Source organism: Nannobrachium achirus, assembly GCF_963921795.1.
Source record: "Nannobrachium achirus genome assembly, chromosome: 6".
NCBI lineage: Eukaryota > Metazoa > Chordata > Actinopteri > Myctophiformes > Myctophidae > Nannobrachium > Nannobrachium achirus.
Window position 1 is genome coordinate 15,175,030 of NC_137815.1, and position 21,580 is coordinate 15,196,609.

Here is a 21,580-nt window from a genome sequence, read left to right on the forward strand (position 1 = left end):
GAACTCAGTAAATGAGATGGGAGAGGCTCCGGGGGAGGCCTGCGTTGTCACACAGAATAAAGATTTACCTTGATACAAAACGCTTTGAACTCCACACACATAACAGACAAGGGGAACACATAACACATAATTGCCCCAGAGAGGTTAGCATAGGCTCTGACCTCATGAAACAACAACAGATATTGCTCAGTGATTTGTGCATTTTTCATTCAGCAAAAAAACTAACCCCCCCGCCCGCCCTACCTCGTTTGAAAATGCTGGCTAAGCGGGGGAAGGGGGAGGGGGTTGCAGTAAAATGTAGGCTACTTGTCGGAACTCTCTGATTCAACACTTTTTCCCCGAAATGAGAGTTTTCTTCCTCGTCTAAATCCACAGGTAAAGCGCTAAACGGTATGGGACACCACCACTTCCATGTTCATGCTGTAATTACAATGGAGCTCAAGCTGGTAATCTGCATGTTAATCTTTTAAATTGAGGTGTACATGTTGCTGAACTTGTTTCATTTTTTTCCTTTTTTTTTACAAGGATACTGTGTTCAAGGAGCAAGCTTGGCAGTAATGAATGTTTTCACATGTCTGCTGCTGGGTTCTCATAGCAATTATCTCATTTATTTAGACTATTTTTGGAGCTACCGTTCCGGGGTGTGAGTTGGTATCAGCCTTCCCTGAGAAAGTATTATTATGCTTGCCAGGAATAGAGGATATGTTGTCTCTGACGGGAGGAAACCTCATATTGTACGTCTAAAACTTTCAGGATTCTAATAAAATATAGAGCAAAAGTCCAAGTCCAAGGTGGAGGGTGGGGGAAAATTACAGATATAACAGATATACAAGCTTGTAGATCTGCTATTTTTTAAAAGTCGTGAAAATGTGTGCAAATCTTTGAATATATGTATTTTTTAAGTGAACATTTGTAATATTTTGAGATGGGGTTCCGTGGCCAAATAGATATCATTTTGGGGGTCCTTTACATGAAAATGTTTGAGCACGACTGACATATGAACATGTTTCCAAGATTTTCCAACACACAAAACAAACCTCAAAATTGCACAAGCTCTACAAATAGGCAATCTACAAGCTCATAAAACGTTGCAATGCAACGCTTTAAGGGCTTGTAGATTGGTGATATTCTCCAGTGAAGAAGTATATACAGTATAGGGCTTTAAGGCAATAAGTGATGCAACACATAAAATATGATCGCGATGAAAAATGATTGGTGAGACTTTGTTCAAAGGATAAGAATGATAGAAACCTTTAATAGTACCTCTACTTCGCTTTAATTGTAACCTTGGAGATGAATTCAAAATAAATCCATAAAGAAAATTAAATATTGACATTGACATGATAATGAAGTAGCAAATAAATACAAGTAATTACACAAATATACACAATGAGACAGACTAATACTGCCATAGGAAGCGAAAGGCATGGGATTTATACTTTATTTCAAGAGCCTGTTGGTAGACTTACTGTACATGTACTATTTGGTACAGTGCCAATCCGGAGAGATAATTTAAGTATTTAAAAAAAAAATTACCCTTTAGTGGGTCCATTTTAACACTGCACAGCCATACTGGCCAATGTAAGGCATGGAAAAAAGACTTCAATAACAAATATTCTGCAGTGCAAGAACCAACGTTTGGGTGGAATCGGAACGTACACCACGGTGTTGCGTAAACCATCGAGGAAATTAACGTGGATTTGGCCATGTCGTGGATCCCCAAAGAACCCCACATTTGTGTTGTCAAAAATATATATATCGTCGTTGTCGGGTGTAAACCTTGTATGTCCAAAACCGTTCGTTTTGCATTTATCATTTTAAAAATGATTTAAACTAGTGAAAACAGACGATCTACAAGCACACAACGCCTCGCGGTGCGAGGCGTTGTGTGCTTGTAGATCGGCTGTTTTCACTACTTTTGTGCGACGGCCTTGTATGATGAAGCAAGGCTTTGCTTTGCAAAAAAAAAAAACGTAAAAATGTGAAACTTGGAGATACGAGGTTTCTGCCCGACACCGACGTTCCAGAAAGATTTTTCTGGAACAACCTCAACATACTTTGGTTGAGTTGAAAGTCTCCAGATATGATTAATTTTGATACAGTGGAGACATATGAGAGTCATTAAGCAGTGAGTGACGGTGTCGGGGGGGTAAACTGCACTCGCTGCTGGTTTAACAGGCCCTTAAAATAAGGTGTAATGTCAGGACAAAAAAAAACATTTATGACCATGAAGAGGCAGTCAACTGGGTGGGCTAACAGGCATGAATGATACACAGGGCTGTTTCACTCTCAAAGCACTTCTGGAGTCACTGTTATTTTATTTAAAGTAGCTTGATTCAATATTATATTGATAGGTATTTGATATTCATCTAAACACGACCCCTCCTGCTGTATCAACCCAATGGAACTTAAAAACTCCATTTTAACCATGCTGGACGCATTGGAAAACACAGTTACTTGGTTCTGGTGACTTATATTATCTGTCTACTGTGTGAGAGGTGTTTTTGTTTTTCATGTATTTTCTTTAGTTTTCATTAAGTTATTATTATATATATTTATTATATATATGTATTTCATACAGTAAAATAATAATAATAATGTATTTCCAAAGGGTAGATAAACCGTCATTAGAACACGGAGGGTTCCCGAATGGTTCTCAGTTCGATCCCGGGCTCCCCCAGAGTTACTATCGAAGAGTCCTTGAGCAAGACTCTGAACCCCTAGTTGCTCCTGATGAGCAGGTTGGTTCCTTGCATGGTTTCCTCCGCCATCGGTGTATGAATGTGTGTGTGAATGGGTGAATGTAATGAATGTGTGTGTGAATGGATAAAGGCGCTACATAAATGCACCATTTACCATTTACAAGGAGGACAACATTAGAAGGACAAAATCAGTCACCAGAACCAAGGTGGTGTGTTTTAAAACTGAGTTTGAAGTGACAATGGGTTTATATAGGAGGGCCGGGCGTGTCTGATATGGATATCAAATATATAAATACTGAATGAAGCAACTTAAACACCTCATGGGGTCTCTGGGGTTCAATGAGCCCAGAAGTGTGTTTAGGTGAAAGGAAGCCTCTAAGCACAGACTCTGGATGGGTTTTGGTTTCACTACCCCCACTGATAAACATGGTAAGCATTATACGAGGTAGAAGATGACACATACCCTGGACCTGGGCCTGCACTGCAACATCCCGAGTGTTCATTTAAATGGTACGCTGTCTCTCAGAGTTACACACCCGTACGGGTCCATTTGGTTCCATTTCTCTCAGAGTTAAACCCATCCAAACAATTGACCATATTCACACAAGCAGCCATCTTGGATCACATGACCGCCTGGGGTGGCAAGCAGTCAATCGGAAGCTGTTGGGTAAGGCAAGACCCGCCCGCGGAAGCTTCTGATTGGCTGCATGTGGTCATGTGATCCAAGATGGCCACGGTGTGAATAAGGTCAATACATCCACAGAGCTTTTAAAAACAGTGCAGAAGTCATGTATCGCTTTTTATCTTTTATCATCATCGTGAAGTAATGATTTGAATGATTTTCGTTGGGTTCAAATGTTTTGGTTCATCTCTGTAAGCTAAGAGCAACCTCTAGGCCTATCCTTAGGCTCTGTGTGGAGGAGAGTAGTCAGAAGGCGGGATTGCCGTTTTCATCTCCCCGAGTCAGTTTCAGATAGCTTCATTCGATTGGCTCAGTGGCAGATTTGAGCCAATTAGTTAGGGGTCGTCTAGTGACCAATCTGGGAACTAAATGCTTACCAATAGCTTTCTTCACAAATGTGTTCATAAAGGTGTCTACTATCACCTCTGAACTTTGATTTAGTGATGAGTCATCACTTTTCACAGTTTTGTGGGGGCCGTTTTTAGCCCAAGGAATGTTTTTCAAAAAACCTTAGTTTGACCACTCACATGCTACTTAAAGCAGATTTATTTTTTTGTATTTCCTGTATAGAAAAGTTAATGGGACCCAAACTTTGATTGGCTCCCACAAGGTTTCCCAAGGGAGTTGGGTTTTACAAAGTTCAGAGGTGATAGTAGACACCTTTATGAACACATTTTGTGATGAAAGCTATTGGTAAGCATTTATTTCCCAGATTGGTCATAGACTCGGGTAACTTTCCCTAACTAAATCGAATGAAACCATGATGAAAAACTGACCCGGGGACAGGAAACAGGAACGCCACCCTCTGTAAAAGATAACTACGGTCACGCACAGAGCCCAATTGCTTATGTTTTTTCCGTTTTCTCTTCAGCGATGGGAAGTGGCCAAATAAATGCTGCAAACTGCATGAGTGTAGGCCTGATTCAGGGAAATGGAACCTTATGCAACAGAGGCGTTGCGATGTGGAGTTTAATGCGCCATCTAGTGGCTGAATGTTGTCTCCCGCTGTAGTGCACCTTTAATTTAACACTCTGGATTTCACAGTGCAGGGCAATTATTGACTGCAATGGATATACTGTACTTGACAAGGCTTGGTTAATCTTGAAAAAAAAAATCCAGTGAGAGAGAGAGAGAGAGAGTGAGAGAGAGAGAGAGAGAGAGAGAGAGAGAGAGAGAGAGAGAGAGAGATCCGATAGGGGCAATCGTAACAAAGATTGAGGTAGACACATTAAGCCGTATTTATGCTCCATCGCGCAACAGTGTCGTGCGCACTATGCAGAGATGAACCGAGAATCGGTGCCACTTCAAGCTAGCAGCGCTGTGAGCCGCTAGGCAGGCTAGTCTTGGCACGCGACACCGTTGTGCAACAAAGTATAAATCAGGCTTTAGGTTGGCTCAAGCGAATGAGCTCCATGTACAAAAAATACTATGAACTTCCCCTGTTGGTTACAGGTATCAGGTGTTAAAAATAATAAGAAATTAAAATAAAATAAAAAATTACATCAGGGGACATTCTCTTAAAGTGAAGCAGGTTGATGATGTCGGTTATATGAATATGAACACACTTAAAGTATATTTGAATCAAATCTAGGACATAGATATCTTTCGGAAGTTAAAATCGAACTCGAAAATGAACTGCTCATAGAGAGATAGAGAGAGAGAAAGCAGAATATAACTGTACAAACAAATGTATGAGTATCAAAATGCAATGTGCCACAGTAAAAAGCACCCGACCTTATATTTTGATTTGGAAGTGTTTTGATATTTATAATATATATATATATACTGTATATATCTGGTGTCTCCCTTGTTTGGCCTAACAGCACCACGGTTGAACAGGTTGTCGTAGGTTAATGGCTAGTTGAGCTGAGTTCCAAGTGAGGTATTGTTGAGCATAGCATAATTATTAGCAACACCAAGTATTTACAAAGCAAACATAATCTAACACAATATATAAATATTTATATTATATATACTCACATCAAGCACCTTTGGAGAAAAGACCTTGCAGCCTATCGGTACAGCAAAGATCTTTAAGTCCACGCTAAGGAAATCTGGCTATTATATCTAATTAGCAATAAAACATTTTGTGAAACACTTTATTTTACAGTCCTGTTTTAAGTCCTATTATGTATACTCTGTATTGAGTGCATGTTGTCGCTTTGTCTCTGTAGTAAAACGAATCATTTTTAAAGACATTCTTTTTCGCCCAAGCTACATAAAGGAACTGAAAAATAAAGTGTTAAATTGAGATTAGTAACTTCTCTCTAAACAAACCACATGTGCCTTGAGACAAATTGAGACTCTTGATACAATAGCCAGCTGAGCGTGTGTATACTGTATATATAAATACTATATATCGTCTTGGTCGGGCCAAGTGTTAACCTCGTACTGTACTGTATGTCCAAAACTGTTACATTTCAGGACTCTAATTCAAAGATTGCAAAAGCAGCATCAAATGTAGCCGTTTTGAGCTTGCAGGTCTGCTACCTTTGATGCGTTTGTGTGACAAGTTAATTCATTTACGAAAAAAAAAAAACACAAAACGTTAGGATATAGAAATAAGAGGTTTCTGCCCGACAACAACGATATACCGTATATATATATATACAGTACTTCAAAGTATTCAGCACAAATATATATAGCATGTAGGCCGGTGCTTTCAATCAGCGTTCACCGTGGAATGCCTAAACATCATGTGTAGCACCAAAAACGCTGTGGTTATGGGTCATTCTTTGGATTACAAAAAAAACAATGCATTGCATATTCCTGATATACAAAAACATTCATCTGCATTTTGCTATGAACAATTGGCTACGAGGGGAGAATACAAAGAGCTAAGACACAAACTCACTTTTTAAAGGTTAATGCTATTTACAAAAAACAAATCTCTTAAGTAATAAATTATCTTTTAAAAACAATATCTTACAAGCTAACTTTGATTGCGATACACAAAAAAAAAGTGATCCTGAAATGTTTTGTTTTCCATTACAGTTAACAAGGACCAACAGTGGCTTTATGGTAACTAGAACAAGACAAAATCCTTATAGTCACAGCTGTCGATGATCATTATAGGAAGTGTTTTGACTTTTTACAGTTTGGCAGAGATATCGTCGTGTATCTTGTATCTTTGCTTAGTAAGTGCAACAGAAATATACATATCATTCCAATTGCCACTAGACTGTCGGTGACCAATCACTGGCCCCAGAAGAAACATGTGGGCGGGTTGGGTGGGAGAGGGGGGGAGGGGGGGGGGGGGTGTTTGGTTAGATGTGAGGAGGCAGAAAGGAGTGGAATCATGGTCCAACATGAAAGAACTAAACAGTCATCCTGCCCTCTGTTAAGGACTTGTTGCACGGCTTGTTCATGCGACAACAGTTTAGCAGTCAAACTCCATTGTGAGGTGAAAGGATGAGGAGATGAAAAAAAGGTATTAGAACAGTGGTTCTCAAACTTTTTCTTTTTTTTTCTTCCCAAGAAGGACCTTCGGAAAGTGTACTTTTGTGGGACCGGATGGACCTGTAAAGTCGTCTCTGTTGGGTATCATTGTGATTCAAAGATAGGATTCAAACTCAAAAATAGCGAAAGCTTATTTCTTTTTTTCAAGCTAAAAACGCGTCGCTTGGAGGCGTGTTTCGAGCATGCGGATAGCCCTGTCGGAAACAAACTTTTTTTTTGTTTTTGAAAGGAGTGTTTGTTGACCTTCATTAGGGTCCATTCGGTTCCATTTGTACACTCTCATAGTTAAAGGTCTGTTAAGGGTCCATGCAGAATCCCCTCAGAGGGTCAGGTTGGAACCCAGAGGGTCAGGTTGTGATAAGGCTGGGTGGACGGAGGGTCCAAAACAAAGATGGCTGACTGATAGACATACACACTGTTCAAAAGAGATTCGGATCCCACTTCTGACACCACGCAATATTTAACACTTGGGATGGTTTTTGGAAGTAGATTCCGAGATAAGGCGTTTTCTTTGCAGCAGCAATGAATAGGAGCCTATGGAGATTACATGCTTCCTAATGATGGCGGCCGAGTTGCTTTATGGGATATGACGTGTTTTCGCTCACCAGAGGCCGCAGCAGCGCCTGTTTACCTGGTAACAATGGCAACCAGGTAAGGTGTCTTAACGGGGACTTGGCGCTCCACAGGGGGTAAACACTAACACATTTGGGGACGTTTTAGGCACTTAAAGTGTTAAGATATCATTCCAAGAGACCTTTATGCATGTTCATCAGTCAGCCATCTTTATTTTAGAACTGCCTCCGTCCAACCCAAAAGGTGGGGCAGCCTCATCTCTTATCACAACCTTTTTGAGAACCACTGCTTATAGAGTAGGGTTATGATGAGCGTACCGAGCTCCAGGGGTCTGTGCTCCAGTGGGGGCTAGACGGGCATGACTGAGTATTGCACTGCTCGCGATCCGGCGGCTTGTCCAGGATCTCACAGCTCAGGTCGTTGAAGCGCTCGCCGTTGGGCCGCTGGCACACCACCAGCCTGGTCTTTATGCCTCCTCCGCACGGCTTGGTACACTGCAGAGGGACGGGTGGAGAATCAGTTGGTGTAAACTGTACGCTGTAAAGTAACTACATTTACTCAAGTACTGTACTTACTGTGAGTACAGTTTTTGAGTTCCTTTACTGGAGTATTTCCAATTTTCGATACTTTTACTTCTACTCCACTACATCTCAGAGGCAAATATAGCTGGTCTAGGAGCTCTACAAGCTCGGTCTACAAGCTCACAAGGGACGCATTCTGTAGATCTGCTACTTTCAAAAGATTTTTATACATTTTAAAACTTGTTAAATTGGACATTCTGCATAATTTTGGTACGAAATTCGATTCTAAGTTGGTCAGAGTAGAGGATGCCTTGGTGAGGAGATGAGAAGCAACCCCTTTCCCCATAGGGGGCCGCGTGTCCCCCATCCCGACAGTCGAGGTGACGTAGAACGGGGAGAGAGGCGGTGTAGGGCTTATCCCACGATAGTGCTCCGCGCGGGCTGTGGCCCGTCCTCCTGTGCGTCCATGACCATGGATTCTTCCACGACCAGGTCGTTTGTGAACCGATTCAGTCTTCTTCTGAGGAACCTGGGTTCTGTAAACCCGCAGAACCAGCGTCCTTCACGCAGCCTTGGTGCCGCGTGCTCCGGTCCCAGGCAGCAAGCACATGCACAATGTTTTTCTCTTACAGGTCTCGCACTCTTTCTGAGGAATGGGAGACCTGGTGGACCGGGTCCTTCATTGTGTATCAGCTGTGGCCATAGCTCACGAAAAAAGCGTTATTCCGTGGTGAAAGTCTGTACAAGACAAGGAAGTTGTCGAGGCAAACTTGAGAGAAACTTGTACAGTTTACGATCTCGTTGGAAAACATGGTGTAGAGCAGTCTATGCTGAAGTAGGAAAAAGCTGTCGAAGCTATCAAGAGAAACTCCCAATGTTTACTCTGTTACACACTAAAGGTAGGCAATACTAACCATGTTTTAAGTCCAAAAGCTTTGGTCGTACGGGTCTCTCGGCCCAAGATGCGATCCTGTCCTTTCCAAACCTTATTAACTGTACGTCTCCACGTGTTACTTTGGATTGAGAGAAATGCGTCTGATCTCAAGCGAGAAGAGAAATCGAACAATGAGCGCTTGGCGTTCCTGACCCTGCTCGGTGCCACCTTGGTCAGGTGACGATCTTCTGTGATCACGTTAGAGCAGTGGTTCTCAACCTGTGGGTCGGGACTTGGGACCCCCAGAGGGGTACCCAAATTATTTTGGGGGGTCCACAGATGTTTTCTCACTCCACAGTAAACAGACCAACATACAAGTATAAGTTGATAATGGGTATCTGCACATTTCTAAAGTATCAATTTAAGGACATTAAAGACCTTTTTAGTACCTCTGGTCAAAGAATGGTCAAATTGTCAAATATTAGAGGCAGAGATTGTGAAAATAGCCCATCTACATGCTCACAACACCTCGGAAACGCGAGGCGTTATTGGCTATTTTCACAATGGAATAGATCAAGTCAAACTAAATGTAATGCCAACTCCTACAATTCCAAGTGTCAGGATGGGGGGTCCCCAGTTCAAATATGATACATTTGGGGTTCGCGGCCTGAAAAGGTTGAGAACCACTGCATTAGAGAACGTTGAACATTGAGTGAATAAAGATGAGTGTCTCACCTCCCCCCAGTTGCCGTAGACCCACTGTGGACAGGGTCCAGACTCACAGCTCTGCTGTTCGATGGGCCGCGTGCGCTCCTCGCAGTTGTTGGCCGAGTAGCCGTTCTCGTCCTGGCACACCACCACGCGCCTCTGGAATCCTCCCGCACACGTGCTGGAGCACTGGGACGCCACACACACACACACACACACACACACACACACACACACACACACAGAGCACTGTCACACATAGGCACGTGCACTAGGGATGTCCCGATACCGATACCAGAATCGGTACTCGCCCCCATACCGGCCTATTTTGCTCTACTCGTACTTGTCCGATATTGCTCACGGCAGCGCCAGATACCATTTTATCAAAAGTCCTAAGACACAGTTTTGTGTGTGATGGTTCAATTAAACAGTGTTCTCACTCTAGGCATGACAACATAAGTATTTAAAGCATTTTATTTTGGAGCGCCACACACTATTTAAGCGCTTGTACAGAAACATAACTTACAGTATCGGTATTCGGTATTGGCAAGTACTCAAATGAAGTACTCGAACTTGTACTTGGGTCAGCAAAAAAAGTGGTATCGGGACATCCCTAACGTGCACACATAGACATCAACAGTGGGACTTGAGCCCCTGCCACTTTAACGTGCCTGTGAAAGTGCCCTCTCTAGACCACTAGTTTGAAAGAAATGCCCTCCCCCTTTCCATGAATGCAGCATTCGGGAGAATTGCCTTTTCCAAAGCTCTCCTGAACTTGAATGCAGCATTTTATGTAGAAAAAATCACATCTACACTTCTACAGTATTGACTTGAATCTTGATCATAGCCTATTTAGTTGAGTGCGGCATCATACATCGAAAATAGCTGCGCTGCAGCGCGTTGTGGGCTTGGAGATCGGGCATTTTTCACATGGTTCTCCATGTGAAGAATGCACTTGCACTTCAAATAGCACTTGAGTCAGTGATTAACACATGTTAAATGTACTTAGTTGCTTTCTTCCACCACTGTCTGAGTTAACGCAAAAAAACAACCTCACAACAACAAATAATATGAAAATGGCAGCTGCCAAGCACGTTGTTTGCATACAGTCAAATACATCCAAGCAGACGTCAGACAATAACGAATAGGCGACACTGCTGCTTAGGATATAAACACATTAAAAAGATTAATGACTGACAACTATGCGCACGTGTGCGCGCACATGTACACGCACGCACGCACGCACGCGCACACACACACACACACACACACACACACACACACACACACACACACACACACACACACACACACACACACACACACACACACACACACACACACACACACACACACACACACACACACACACACACACACACACAGCCCCCACTACGATAGAATGGCGCCAGTTCACAGTTGACAACACCACCAGACAGCTCAGTAAAGCGTAGCGTCCTAACTGTGTCTCGTGGCTACGCTAAAAAAGACAATATCCTCTGGACAGAGGAAGGAAGAATCACCCCGAAATAGATCTCATCACTTCCCAGAATTCTTAAAAAGAAAAAGAAAAAAAGCCCTGGGTTATTTTTGGGGATAGAAGGAGAGATGGCTAACCTAGTTCCCCAAACAGCTAGAAATATATGGAGAGAGAGAGAGAGAGAGAGAGAGAGAGAGAGAGAGAGAGAGAGAGAGAGAGAGAGAGAGAGAGAGAGAGAGAGAGAGAGAGAGAGAGAGCAGTCGGTTAATGTCCTCCGCTACTTTTTAATTTGAATCTTGTAAAGTAACAGTTTGGGTCATATGAGGTTTTGTCGCATTCCCAAGACAATAATTTGAGGAGACGCTTTGTGTCTCCATAGGGAACAAAGCAGGCTCTTTGAGTCTCCATAGACTGCCAAAAAAAACAAAAACTAAACAAAAAAATCATGAATTCAAGTCTCCATGGGTGAGTATAATCAAAAGAAAAAAAAGTCATTTTGGGGGTGAACTAACCCTTTAAACGCTGCCAAATAAAACTACATTGTAGTTCGGCTGCCCCTGAGGTGGGGTATGAAATGTGGTATATAGTTTTTTTAGGGGCCCCACAGAACTATGGTTTAGTGATGAGTCATCACTTTTCACAATTTTCACAATTTTGTTGGTGGCATTTTTAGCCCAAGGAATGTTTTTCATGCAAAACAAATGCTTGCAATGGATTCAGAATAATTAAAAACCCCTAGTTTGACCTCTCACATGCTACTTAAAGCAGATTTTTTGGGAGGTATTTTTTTCCTTTATAGTAAGTGAATGGGCCCAAACTTTTCCCCCATATAAAAGAAATTGCTCAATGCTGACAGGCGGTCAGCAGGTCAGCAGACAACATTTTAGGCCAATAAAAAAACGATATACCAAATTTCAAGGCCTGTTGGCAGGCAGACTATTGTATGACTGCAACTAGATGCGTTCGGGGTTTCCCTTACCGCTCCCCAGGGGCCTTTCCTCCACTGGTGTGCTTGGCTGCGGATGTGGCCGTCGGGGGCCACGGGCAGGTTGTTCCTGTGTCCTGGGTGTGTAGGCGGGTAGGAGCGCGGGTCGCTGACGCGCGGCGCCGGGCACTGGGACATGGCGCAGTCCTGCTCAGTGGCGGGGCGGTCGTCCATGTCGCACTCGCTCTCGTTCACTTCCTGGTCGCTGAAGTTGACGCACAGCACCTGTCTGGTGGTCTTACCCTGGCCGCAGCTCACTGAGCACTGGGGAGGCATACACACACACACACACACACACACACACACACACACACACACACATACACACACACACACACACACATACACACACGCACAACACACACAGGTATCAAACGATAACAGATTTTAGTACATTTTAAATACATCTTCCTGCAGCTTCAGATGAGGTCTCGCCATGGATCATGGACCCCCAAATTAATATGTATTTGGCAACGGACCTCCATAGGAAAATATGTTGTGCCCCATACAAAATTAGTGTTATTAATCTTTTACTTTTTAGTTTTTTTCAATTACTTGTTTAATTTTCTTTTAATTCTTTTATTGTATTTTTTTCGTACTTTTCCAAAAGGATTATTAAAAATAAATGAAAAAAGTAATAGTAATACAACGTATTAGGAGGACAGTATGAGACACCAGAACCAAGGGTGTCTTCGATGAATCTATCATGGTTAAAATGAAGTCTGAAGTTACAATGTGTTTGTATAGGAAGGGACAATCCCTTAACTGCCCACACCAATTCTGTCTGATAAATTCATATCGACCCACTTAAAAACTGTCCCGGGTGCTCCCAAAAGCCTGGGAAATATGTCTTTACATCATTCATGAAGCCTGTTATCTGCAAAAGCATTAACATAGCATCACAAACATTTTAAGAACTTTATCCATTAATATGCTGGCTATTCAAAAACAGCAGACCACTGCAGGCTTGTACATCAGCTATTTTCGAAACATGGTTAGAAAAATATAGAGTTTTGAATATATATGTATTTTTCTTCATGAATCTTCTCTTCTTGGGAGGGGGGGCTGGAACAAAAACTTTTCAAATGGGGGATCTGTGGCCAAATACATATATATTTGGGGGTCCTTGACGCAAAAAGGTTTGAGAACCAGACAGAACAGTACAGTACAGTACAGTACAGTACAGTAACAGTACAGTACAGTACAGTACAGTACAGTACAGTACAGTACAGTACAGTACTACAAACTGACAGTACAGCCAGTACTGTGTCTCTGTCTGTACAGGACCTTGACCCATGCAGACACAACTATTTCTCTGCAGAAACAGCAGCTTCTAACCTTCCACCAAGCAGTCCTCACTAGCTGCAACACCCATGAGCGTACTCCATGGGAATTCACAGTTTTATTGATATTTTCCTACTCTCTGAAAACGCTCTGAAATAGTCTGAAACTCATGTCACAGTGGAATCTGCCCCTCGCCCCCCAACAACAGCTGACCAGTACAGTAAGTAGTCTAAGTACGGTCAATCAATTTGATTGGCTTATAATTGCGCATCCCCACAATGACAATATAAAAATATTAACTCATATTTTAAGATGACTTTTTAAAGTGACAGTAAAAACATGTGAGTACTTATTCCACTGCTAGTGGAGACACGTGGACTGCAGCCGTACACACAGACAGACAGAGATTTCACTCACAACCACATCTCCAGTAAAAAGCTAGCATGTGGCTACGCTGTCCAGATACCCACAGTGTTTACACGCCGCGCTCAGAGGGAGAGGAGCTTTCAGACACTGTGCTCGGACCTACAGTGATATTATATCACACTGCTGCACGGTTCAGGCAGGCCATGAGAACGATAACAACGTTTTGTCATGCTACATATTATCATGTCACAGTTTGGAGTGCGTTCAATACGCGCGATAAATCAACCGGCGAGATAACTTTCTACACGTTGTTGTTGCTGCAAGTCTCTGTTCCATAACGCGCATGCGTGTGTGTATACTTGATTTGTTGTGTGTGTGTGTGTGTTGGGTTAAGCCTTTACACAGAGATACGTGTGTGTGTGTGTGTGTGTGTGTGTGTGTGTGTGTGTGTGTGTGTGTGTGTGTGTGTGTGTGTGTGTGTGTGTGTGTGTGTGTGTGTGTGTGTGCGTGCGTGCGTGCGTGTGTGCATGTGAGAGGCTAGTGCGAGTCTCCTCGGATCATAATGTGGTCTTGGGATGAACTACTTCCTATTTCCTGCTTGGGGTCGATGAGTGTTCTTGGCATGCATGAAGAGGTGTGTGTGTGTGTGTGTGTGTGTGTGTGTGTGTGTGTGTGTGTGTGTGTGTGCGTGCGTGCGTGCGTGCGTGCGTGCGTGCGTGCGTTCGTGCGTGCGTGTGTGTGTGTGTGCACGTTGACCAGTGCGTTAGTCTAGCAGAGCAGTATCACCATCACTATGTTTGATGAGAACCATCTGTAAACAAGACTGCAGCCCCTGACCTCCCTCTCTCTCTCCCCCTCTCTCTCTCTCTCTCTCTCACTCACACACACACACACACACACACACACACACACACACACACACACACACACACACACACACACACACACACACACACACACACACACACACACACACACACACACACACACACACACACACACACACACACACACACACACACACACACACACACACACAGGGATTTGTGTTGCTACACATGCAGACTGATCTCCATATGTTCACTCCCTAACCCTAACTTAAACCTAAATCTAAACCAGTGGTTCTCAACCTGTGGGTCGGGTCCCCAAATTATTCTGGGGGGTCCCCAGATGATTAACCTAATGTGCAACATTGTTTTCTCACTCAACAGTAAACAAACCAACATAAGGTTTAAGTTTATAGAGGGTATCTGCACATTTCTAAAGTGACAATTTAAGCACTTTTTAATACCTCTAAAATGACAAATTAAACATTGGCCAAACTGTCAAATATTAGAGGCAGAAATTAGGCGTTGTGAGGGTTAAGCTTCAATTGAAAACGATATTTTTTACCGTTGTCTTTATCGTTATCGGGAAAGGGCCTTTAGGCTGACGGAAATGGTAGCTCTAAGTGAACTTTACTCAGGTATTTAGTTTGTCGACGTCCCACCTTCCTAGCCTGTGTTATTAAATAAAAACGGGCGACAATGACCAAAACTCAATCGAAAATCATCGAAAGTGGCCGTTTTGAAGATGTTTTGGCCATTATCTCTGGACCGGAAGGAAGGTCCACGGGTCCAGGGTTCTGCTGTGTGTCTTTGCAATGGCATGTGGCTCACAGCGGTCACAGAGGCACACGTACAAACACACTCCTTCTCTGAAAGGCTCCTCCAAGGCCTCACAAACAATCCCTCTACTGCCCACACCAATCCTGTCTTAAAGCGGCATTGTGTCCCTTTTTTATGAATAAAATGTGATCTTGTCCACTCTGGTAGAGTATGTTAACAGGATAGAACTCATAGAATTGGGGTGGTTGAATGTAGTCTCCCTGCTCTCCCGATGATTGATACATTTACTGTAGATCGCGTCAAAGCTCATGTCTCTAGACCAGGGGTTCTCAAACTTTTTTAGGCCGTGAGCCCCAAAATAAACATACATGATCTGGGGACCCCCACCCTTCTTTTCTTTTTTTTTTTTTTTATCCCACGATTTTTGCAACCCATTTTCACCCAGTGCCAATTGCCTATGTAATCCTGGGCTCTGCTCTCCCTCTGCCGCGCTTGGGGAGACAACGGACTGACCTCATGCTTCCTTCAATTCATGAGTAGTCCAAATTGTTTCTTTTCACCTGACAGGGGGGATTTCCCCGGGATGGACGTAGCGCGTGGAAGGAACACGTTATTCGAACCAGTTCCTTTCCCCTCCATCAAGCGCCCCGGCTGGCCAGGGGGAGGCATTATTGAGACCAGGATTACTGCATGTTTTTGTGAGGGTATCAACCCTAGGAGACACGGGGAGAACATGCAAACTCCACACAGGAAGGCCCTATCGCCAACCCCACCTAGGGTGTGGGGCTGTGGGTGCTGATGATGCGGAGGGAGAAACACGCCCCCAGCGCCTACAGTGTTCCCCGACGGGAATCGAATCTAGCTGTGAGGCGAAGCGCTAACCACTGCGCCACCGTGCCCCCTGGGGACCCCCACCCTGACAAGCACTTGGAATTGTAGGTATTACATTTAATGTGACTCGGTTCCACAGATAAATATTGTGAAAATAGCAGATCTACATGCTCACAACGCCTCGCACTGCGAGGCGTTGTGAGAACGTAGATCGTCTATTTTCACAATGTTCGCCTCTTGCTTACTTAAAATTTGCCAGTTTGGTATTAAAACGGTCTTGAAAGTCCTTAAATTGTCACTTTATAAATGTGCAGATACCTTATATACACTTATGTAGGTTTGTTTACTGTTGAGTGAGACATTTATTTTTACATTAAGCTAATCATCTGGGACCCCACAAAATAATTTGGGGACCCTGCACTTGGGGTCCCGACCCCAAGTTTGAGAACCACTGCTCTAGACACAGGATCTGACACCACACCGCTCATGATCAGAGCTGTGCTGGACTCACTCATTAACTCAGCGGGTGCCCACGAGGTGGCACCGCGTCAATCTCTTTGATGTCTACGTGTGCCCAACGCCGCGTTTGCCGCGTTGTACAGTAAACTATACTGTACTGTAGCTACTGTACTTGGCTACCGCGGTGATGAAACAAACTCCATTTCCCAAAATGCACCGCGGGATCACATGACCGGGACGCGCTGTTTGCCTCGTTCACTTCCCTGTTTAGCTGCTGCACAAAGATGCTGTTTTCTCCTAATCTAGCTTTTAAATCACTTTCATGTTCAAAACGGCGGCCTCTTCTACCGGCTGTCACACAAACGCTGTGGCTTAGGATTGATAAAAAAACGGTCCTGACTGAAAGAAAAGATTTTCGCGAAATAAACAGGACATGCTTGGATTACATTTACCCTGATAACTTTTTTCGCCAGTACCTCGAAGGTAGGCAAAATGGCGGGTTGCCATGGGCACCAGCAAATTAAATGTTGAATAATTCTGGACATTCAATGTGTTAAGGGATATTATAATCATCATCAGATTAGGGATCCCAATTAATCCCAATTATTTGTTGTGACAAAATAATGAGTTAAAATGTCAGGTTCCTGACAGCTCCTATAGATGTGACTGATGCAGGGAGAAGACCTGAATTCCTCTCTGGAAGTGAGAACGAAGAGAACATCTGGATGGCAATAATTCAACGCATGGCCAACGTTAATCAGCGAGATGCCGACCGTGTGTCTTAACCCATTTAGGCCTAGAATTATTGAATGCTTTAACCAGTGAAAAATAGCAGATATACAAGCTCACAGCGCGGCACCGAGTGCCGCGCTGCGAGCTTGTAGATCTGCTATTTTTGAAAAAGTCGTGAAAATGTGTGCAAATCTTTGAATATAATGTATTTTCAAAGCGAACGTTTGTAACTCAAATTTTGCTTCTGGGTGGTCCCTGGAACGAAATATTTTGAGATGGGGGTCCGTGGCCAAATACATATCATTTTGGGGGTCCTTCACATGAAAAGGTTTGAGCACCACTGACATAGTAGTCTCTCAAGAACAGACTAACTGAGCTCCAGTTAAGTGAAAAGGACCTTTTCTTTGACGATGGCTGGCCAGATTGCTGACACAGAGACATAGGGTTTTTCAAAAAACCTTAGAAGGATTCAAAAGACACTTATAGAATCGGGTCAAAATTCTAATTTTCACGATTTTTTAAAAATAGCAGATCTACAAGCTCGCAGCGCGGCACTCGGTGCCGCGCTGTGAGCTTGTATATCTGCTATTTTTCAATAGTTAAAGCATAAAATAATGATACACAATAATGTGTACGTACCCGTTCTGAATGTCTTAACGAGCCGCACATCTGGACGGGAAAAACGCTCGCAGATTGCAGCAGGAAAAAAGGCCTTGTGTCATAAAAAACACTCTCGCCCTCAGTTCAAATATCCATCGGGCTAATTGCAGAGTGTGTCAGCGTTATCGAGTCAAACGTGAACGCAGCAAATGAATCGCAATTATGTTTGCACAGTCGTCATAAACGCTATAATCCTTTGTACGTTTTCCAAAAAGGGCAGAAATAGCTGATCTACAAGCTTATACTTACACTTATTTTTTGAGAGAAAAGTAAAAAGAAAAAAAGAAAATCTTTGCTCCATACCATGTGAACATGGAGTTATTTTATATATAATGTAAAACCATACAAAATCGAAGAAATCCCATGAATAAAACAACTTTCAAAAGTAGTGAAAATTGCCAATCTACAAGCTCACAACGAGTTGCATCGTGTCGATTATCACTAGCTTGGGTCTCGAAAAAAAATTGTGGGGACCATTGTGTACCCGTTGAAGAGCCACACCCATACAGAATGTCATTGAGGTCAGATGCGCCTGCATTGTAAATCCCTCTGATTGTGACCGTAGGTCGCAGTTTAGTATGTGAACGGTCACAGCTTGACGGTATCTCTGACTGTCTGTCTGTCTCTAACGCCTGACACCGTGGTTTCCCTGACACATCACTGTGACATCAATGGTGACATCACAGTAAGCCCATATCTAACAGGACTTCATATGGAAATGCCCGTATATGGAGGAAGACAGCCCATATCTGTGGATAAGTAATACGTATCTAACAGGATTGTATGTTGTGATGTCATGGGAACCACTCTAACAGAATCCCTTTTATGCCCATACAGGTATATGGAGATCCCTGATGTCATCAATATTAAGCCCATATCTAACAGGAGTTTATATGGGAATGCCCATAGAGGAAGACAGCCCATATCTGTGTGGCTGGTTCAGACAGGGATCTCCATGTATGGGCATAACATTTATTGTATGTACTGTCTGTATGTCATAGGATTTTCACATAACGAATAACTGAGTAAGCATGTTTGGGCTCTTACAGCATATCTCCATATACAGTGCATGGATCTCCATATATGGGTACCAGGAGTCTCCATATATGGGTAACTGGTCCGATATACATCACTGGCCAGACGGTCAAGACATATCGCCCTGAGGCGTCTTACTAGTATGAATACGTAGTAGTAGGGTTGCTGCTGCTGGGGTGATGGTAAGGTATTCTTACCGATGTCCATTCCAGCACCTTCCACTGTCCACAGGCCACCACTGAGCAGGTCTCCCGGGCGGGGGGCTTCTGGAGGTGGGCACACGCAGACTCTTCCGCCACGCCCCCTTGGGTGTCGCGGCAGCTGACGTAACGCATCCTCGTCCCCTTGCCACAGCTCGCACTGCACTGTGGGAGGAGCAACACCACATGGACATGAGATGAGGAAGGAGCTAGTGTAGGGGTCTTCAACAGGGGGTCCGGGACCCCTAGGGGGTCCTTCAGAATTACTACAGGGCGTCCTCTAAATCGTTGTGTGATAGAAACTTTAGTTCTCCTTTTTTATATCAACCACTTGAACCCTAGAGTGTATTAAGTATTGACGGTTCAAGTGGTTAAATATCTGAAAACACAAATTGACATGAATCCAAAATACGATATGATTGTACTGTCAAACGATGAAACTATATGGAATCTATGAAAAGGTTGTGGGGGTCCCTGCTTCATCTCTCTCTCAAATAAGGGGTCCTTGGCCTGAAAACGTTGAAGACCCCTGAGCTAGTGGAACATGTTAGCCCAAAATTACTTGTATTTGGCCACAGACCCCCATCTCAAAATGTTTAGTTCCAAAGGACTCCCAGAAGCAAAATTTGAGTTACAAATGTTTGCTTTAAAAATGTGTACCGGTATATTCAAAGATTTGCACACATTTTCACTGCTTTTCAAAAAATAGTAGATATACAAGCTCACAGCGCGGCACTCGGTGCCGCGCTGTGAGCTTGTATATCTACTATTTTTTCAATAGCTGAAGTATTACATAATTCCAGAGAGTATCATCTCGATGGAAACCTCATATGTCCAAAACTGTTACTTTTCAGGATTCAAATTCAAAGCAGATCGGCAAGATGGGGGGGGGGTCACCTATACCTGTGTCCAGGACCCGAACCTCCACTGTGTCTTGTGCACCTGGTGGGAGGGGACCTTGGTTCCGGGGGACACGGGGTGGCTGCTGGGACACTGGGCCAGCTCACAGTCCTGTGGGGAAGGAGGGACATCTGTGTTAGAGAGAGTCACAACACGTCGGTACAACCACCATGTTGGAACTGTCCAAAAATGGACAGGCTAATTGGGATCATGTAAAGAAGACACTAAACTATGAGATGTCCAAAACAAGTGTTTTACTGTACTTGGGAAAACTTGACACAGGATTATACTACACAAAGAGAACATATCTACCTAAGTATTACTGGCCTAGTGGACCGGGCGTATACCATATAGGCATTGCCATTTCGGCATCAATGCCTGTCGGCGTCGCCGGTTCGATTCCCGATCCGGGCGACCTTTGCCGCATGTCACTCCCTGTCTCTCCCCCATTTCCTGTCAGTCTACTGTCCTATCCAATAAAGGCAAAAAGCCCAAAAACAAATCTTAAAAAAAAAAGAAAGTAAAAAAGAAAAAGTAATTGCAAGGTACAAAGCAGATCCTCCCAATGTGTGAGCAGAGCCTGAGCGTTGTGGAGGAGATATTTGTGATGTAGAAAAATAAAGTAACAAACAACAGCTCACAGGTACATGTGGAGCACTGTTTCCCAAACAGTGGGTTGGGACCCGTGTTTGGGTCATGGACCAATTTGTATGGGCCGAAATAAATATAGGGCTGAAGTGGTGAGTGTGTTTTGTAATGATAATCAAAATCTACGTTTTCATACAATCGTAGTGGAGTACAAAATGTTCCTCTGAGGTGTGGTGGGGCAGAGGTAAAAGTATTGCACATTGTAAATACCGAAGAGAGTAAAACAAAACACACACTCGAGTGCCGTACTTGAGTACACAAAAACCCCTTTTTGACTGCAGCTTTAGCACCACACTACCAACACTACACCACACCAAAATATCTACATTTTCCATTACACAAAAATACCTCTATCGGTAAGAAACAAATTGACCCTTTTAACTGTGATTATAATACAATATAAATGTGTATTGCATCTATCCTAATTATAATGCACTATAATGGATTAGAACTGTGATTATATTAATACACTATAAATTATGAATGTATTACTATGATCATTATAATACACTATAATAGATATTACAACTATATATCCTGGTGGTGTAAATGAAAAGTCAGTGAGTCATTATGAAGTGTTTGGCCCTGTTTGGCCTAGCTCATACCTACTCTGGATTGGATACTTTTTAGTACCACGTTTAGTACAACTTTCACACCACCCTACCCAGTGTCCTTGTGGTGGAAAACCTGGCACAAGTGGGCGGTGTGGAGTGGTGTGGTGTTGGGCCATGTCAGTGGAAAAGGGGCTAAAGAACTTCACACCACTGCGTGTATCTGTATGTGCGTCGTGGGGGATGTTTAATGTTTCCCGTCAGTCCCCCCTCCCCTCCCCCTCCTTACCAAAAACAATGTAGTGTGAGGGTCCTCCCCCCCC

At 43.3% G+C, this 21,580-nt stretch overlaps 1 protein-coding gene across 1 annotated transcript in view; it reads right to left on the reverse strand.

Moving 5' to 3' along the window:
- The window catches only part of adamts9 (ADAM metallopeptidase with thrombospondin type 1 motif, 9), a gene marked incomplete at both ends in the record, with an annotated part of 130,630 nt that overhangs the window by 49,006 nt on the left and 60,044 nt on the right, over nucleotides 1–21,580 (reverse strand). Inside the window, 5 exons of the mRNA XM_080727954.1 lie at nucleotides 7,734–7,910; nucleotides 9,547–9,708; nucleotides 11,979–12,248; nucleotides 19,156–19,323; nucleotides 20,062–20,169. Of these exons, the coding sequence (XP_080584080.1) occupies nucleotides 7,734–7,910; nucleotides 9,547–9,708; nucleotides 11,979–12,248; nucleotides 19,156–19,323; nucleotides 20,062–20,169 (885 nt within the window). The remainder of the gene's footprint in view (nucleotides 1–7,733; nucleotides 7,911–9,546; nucleotides 9,709–11,978; nucleotides 12,249–19,155; nucleotides 19,324–20,061; nucleotides 20,170–21,580) is intronic.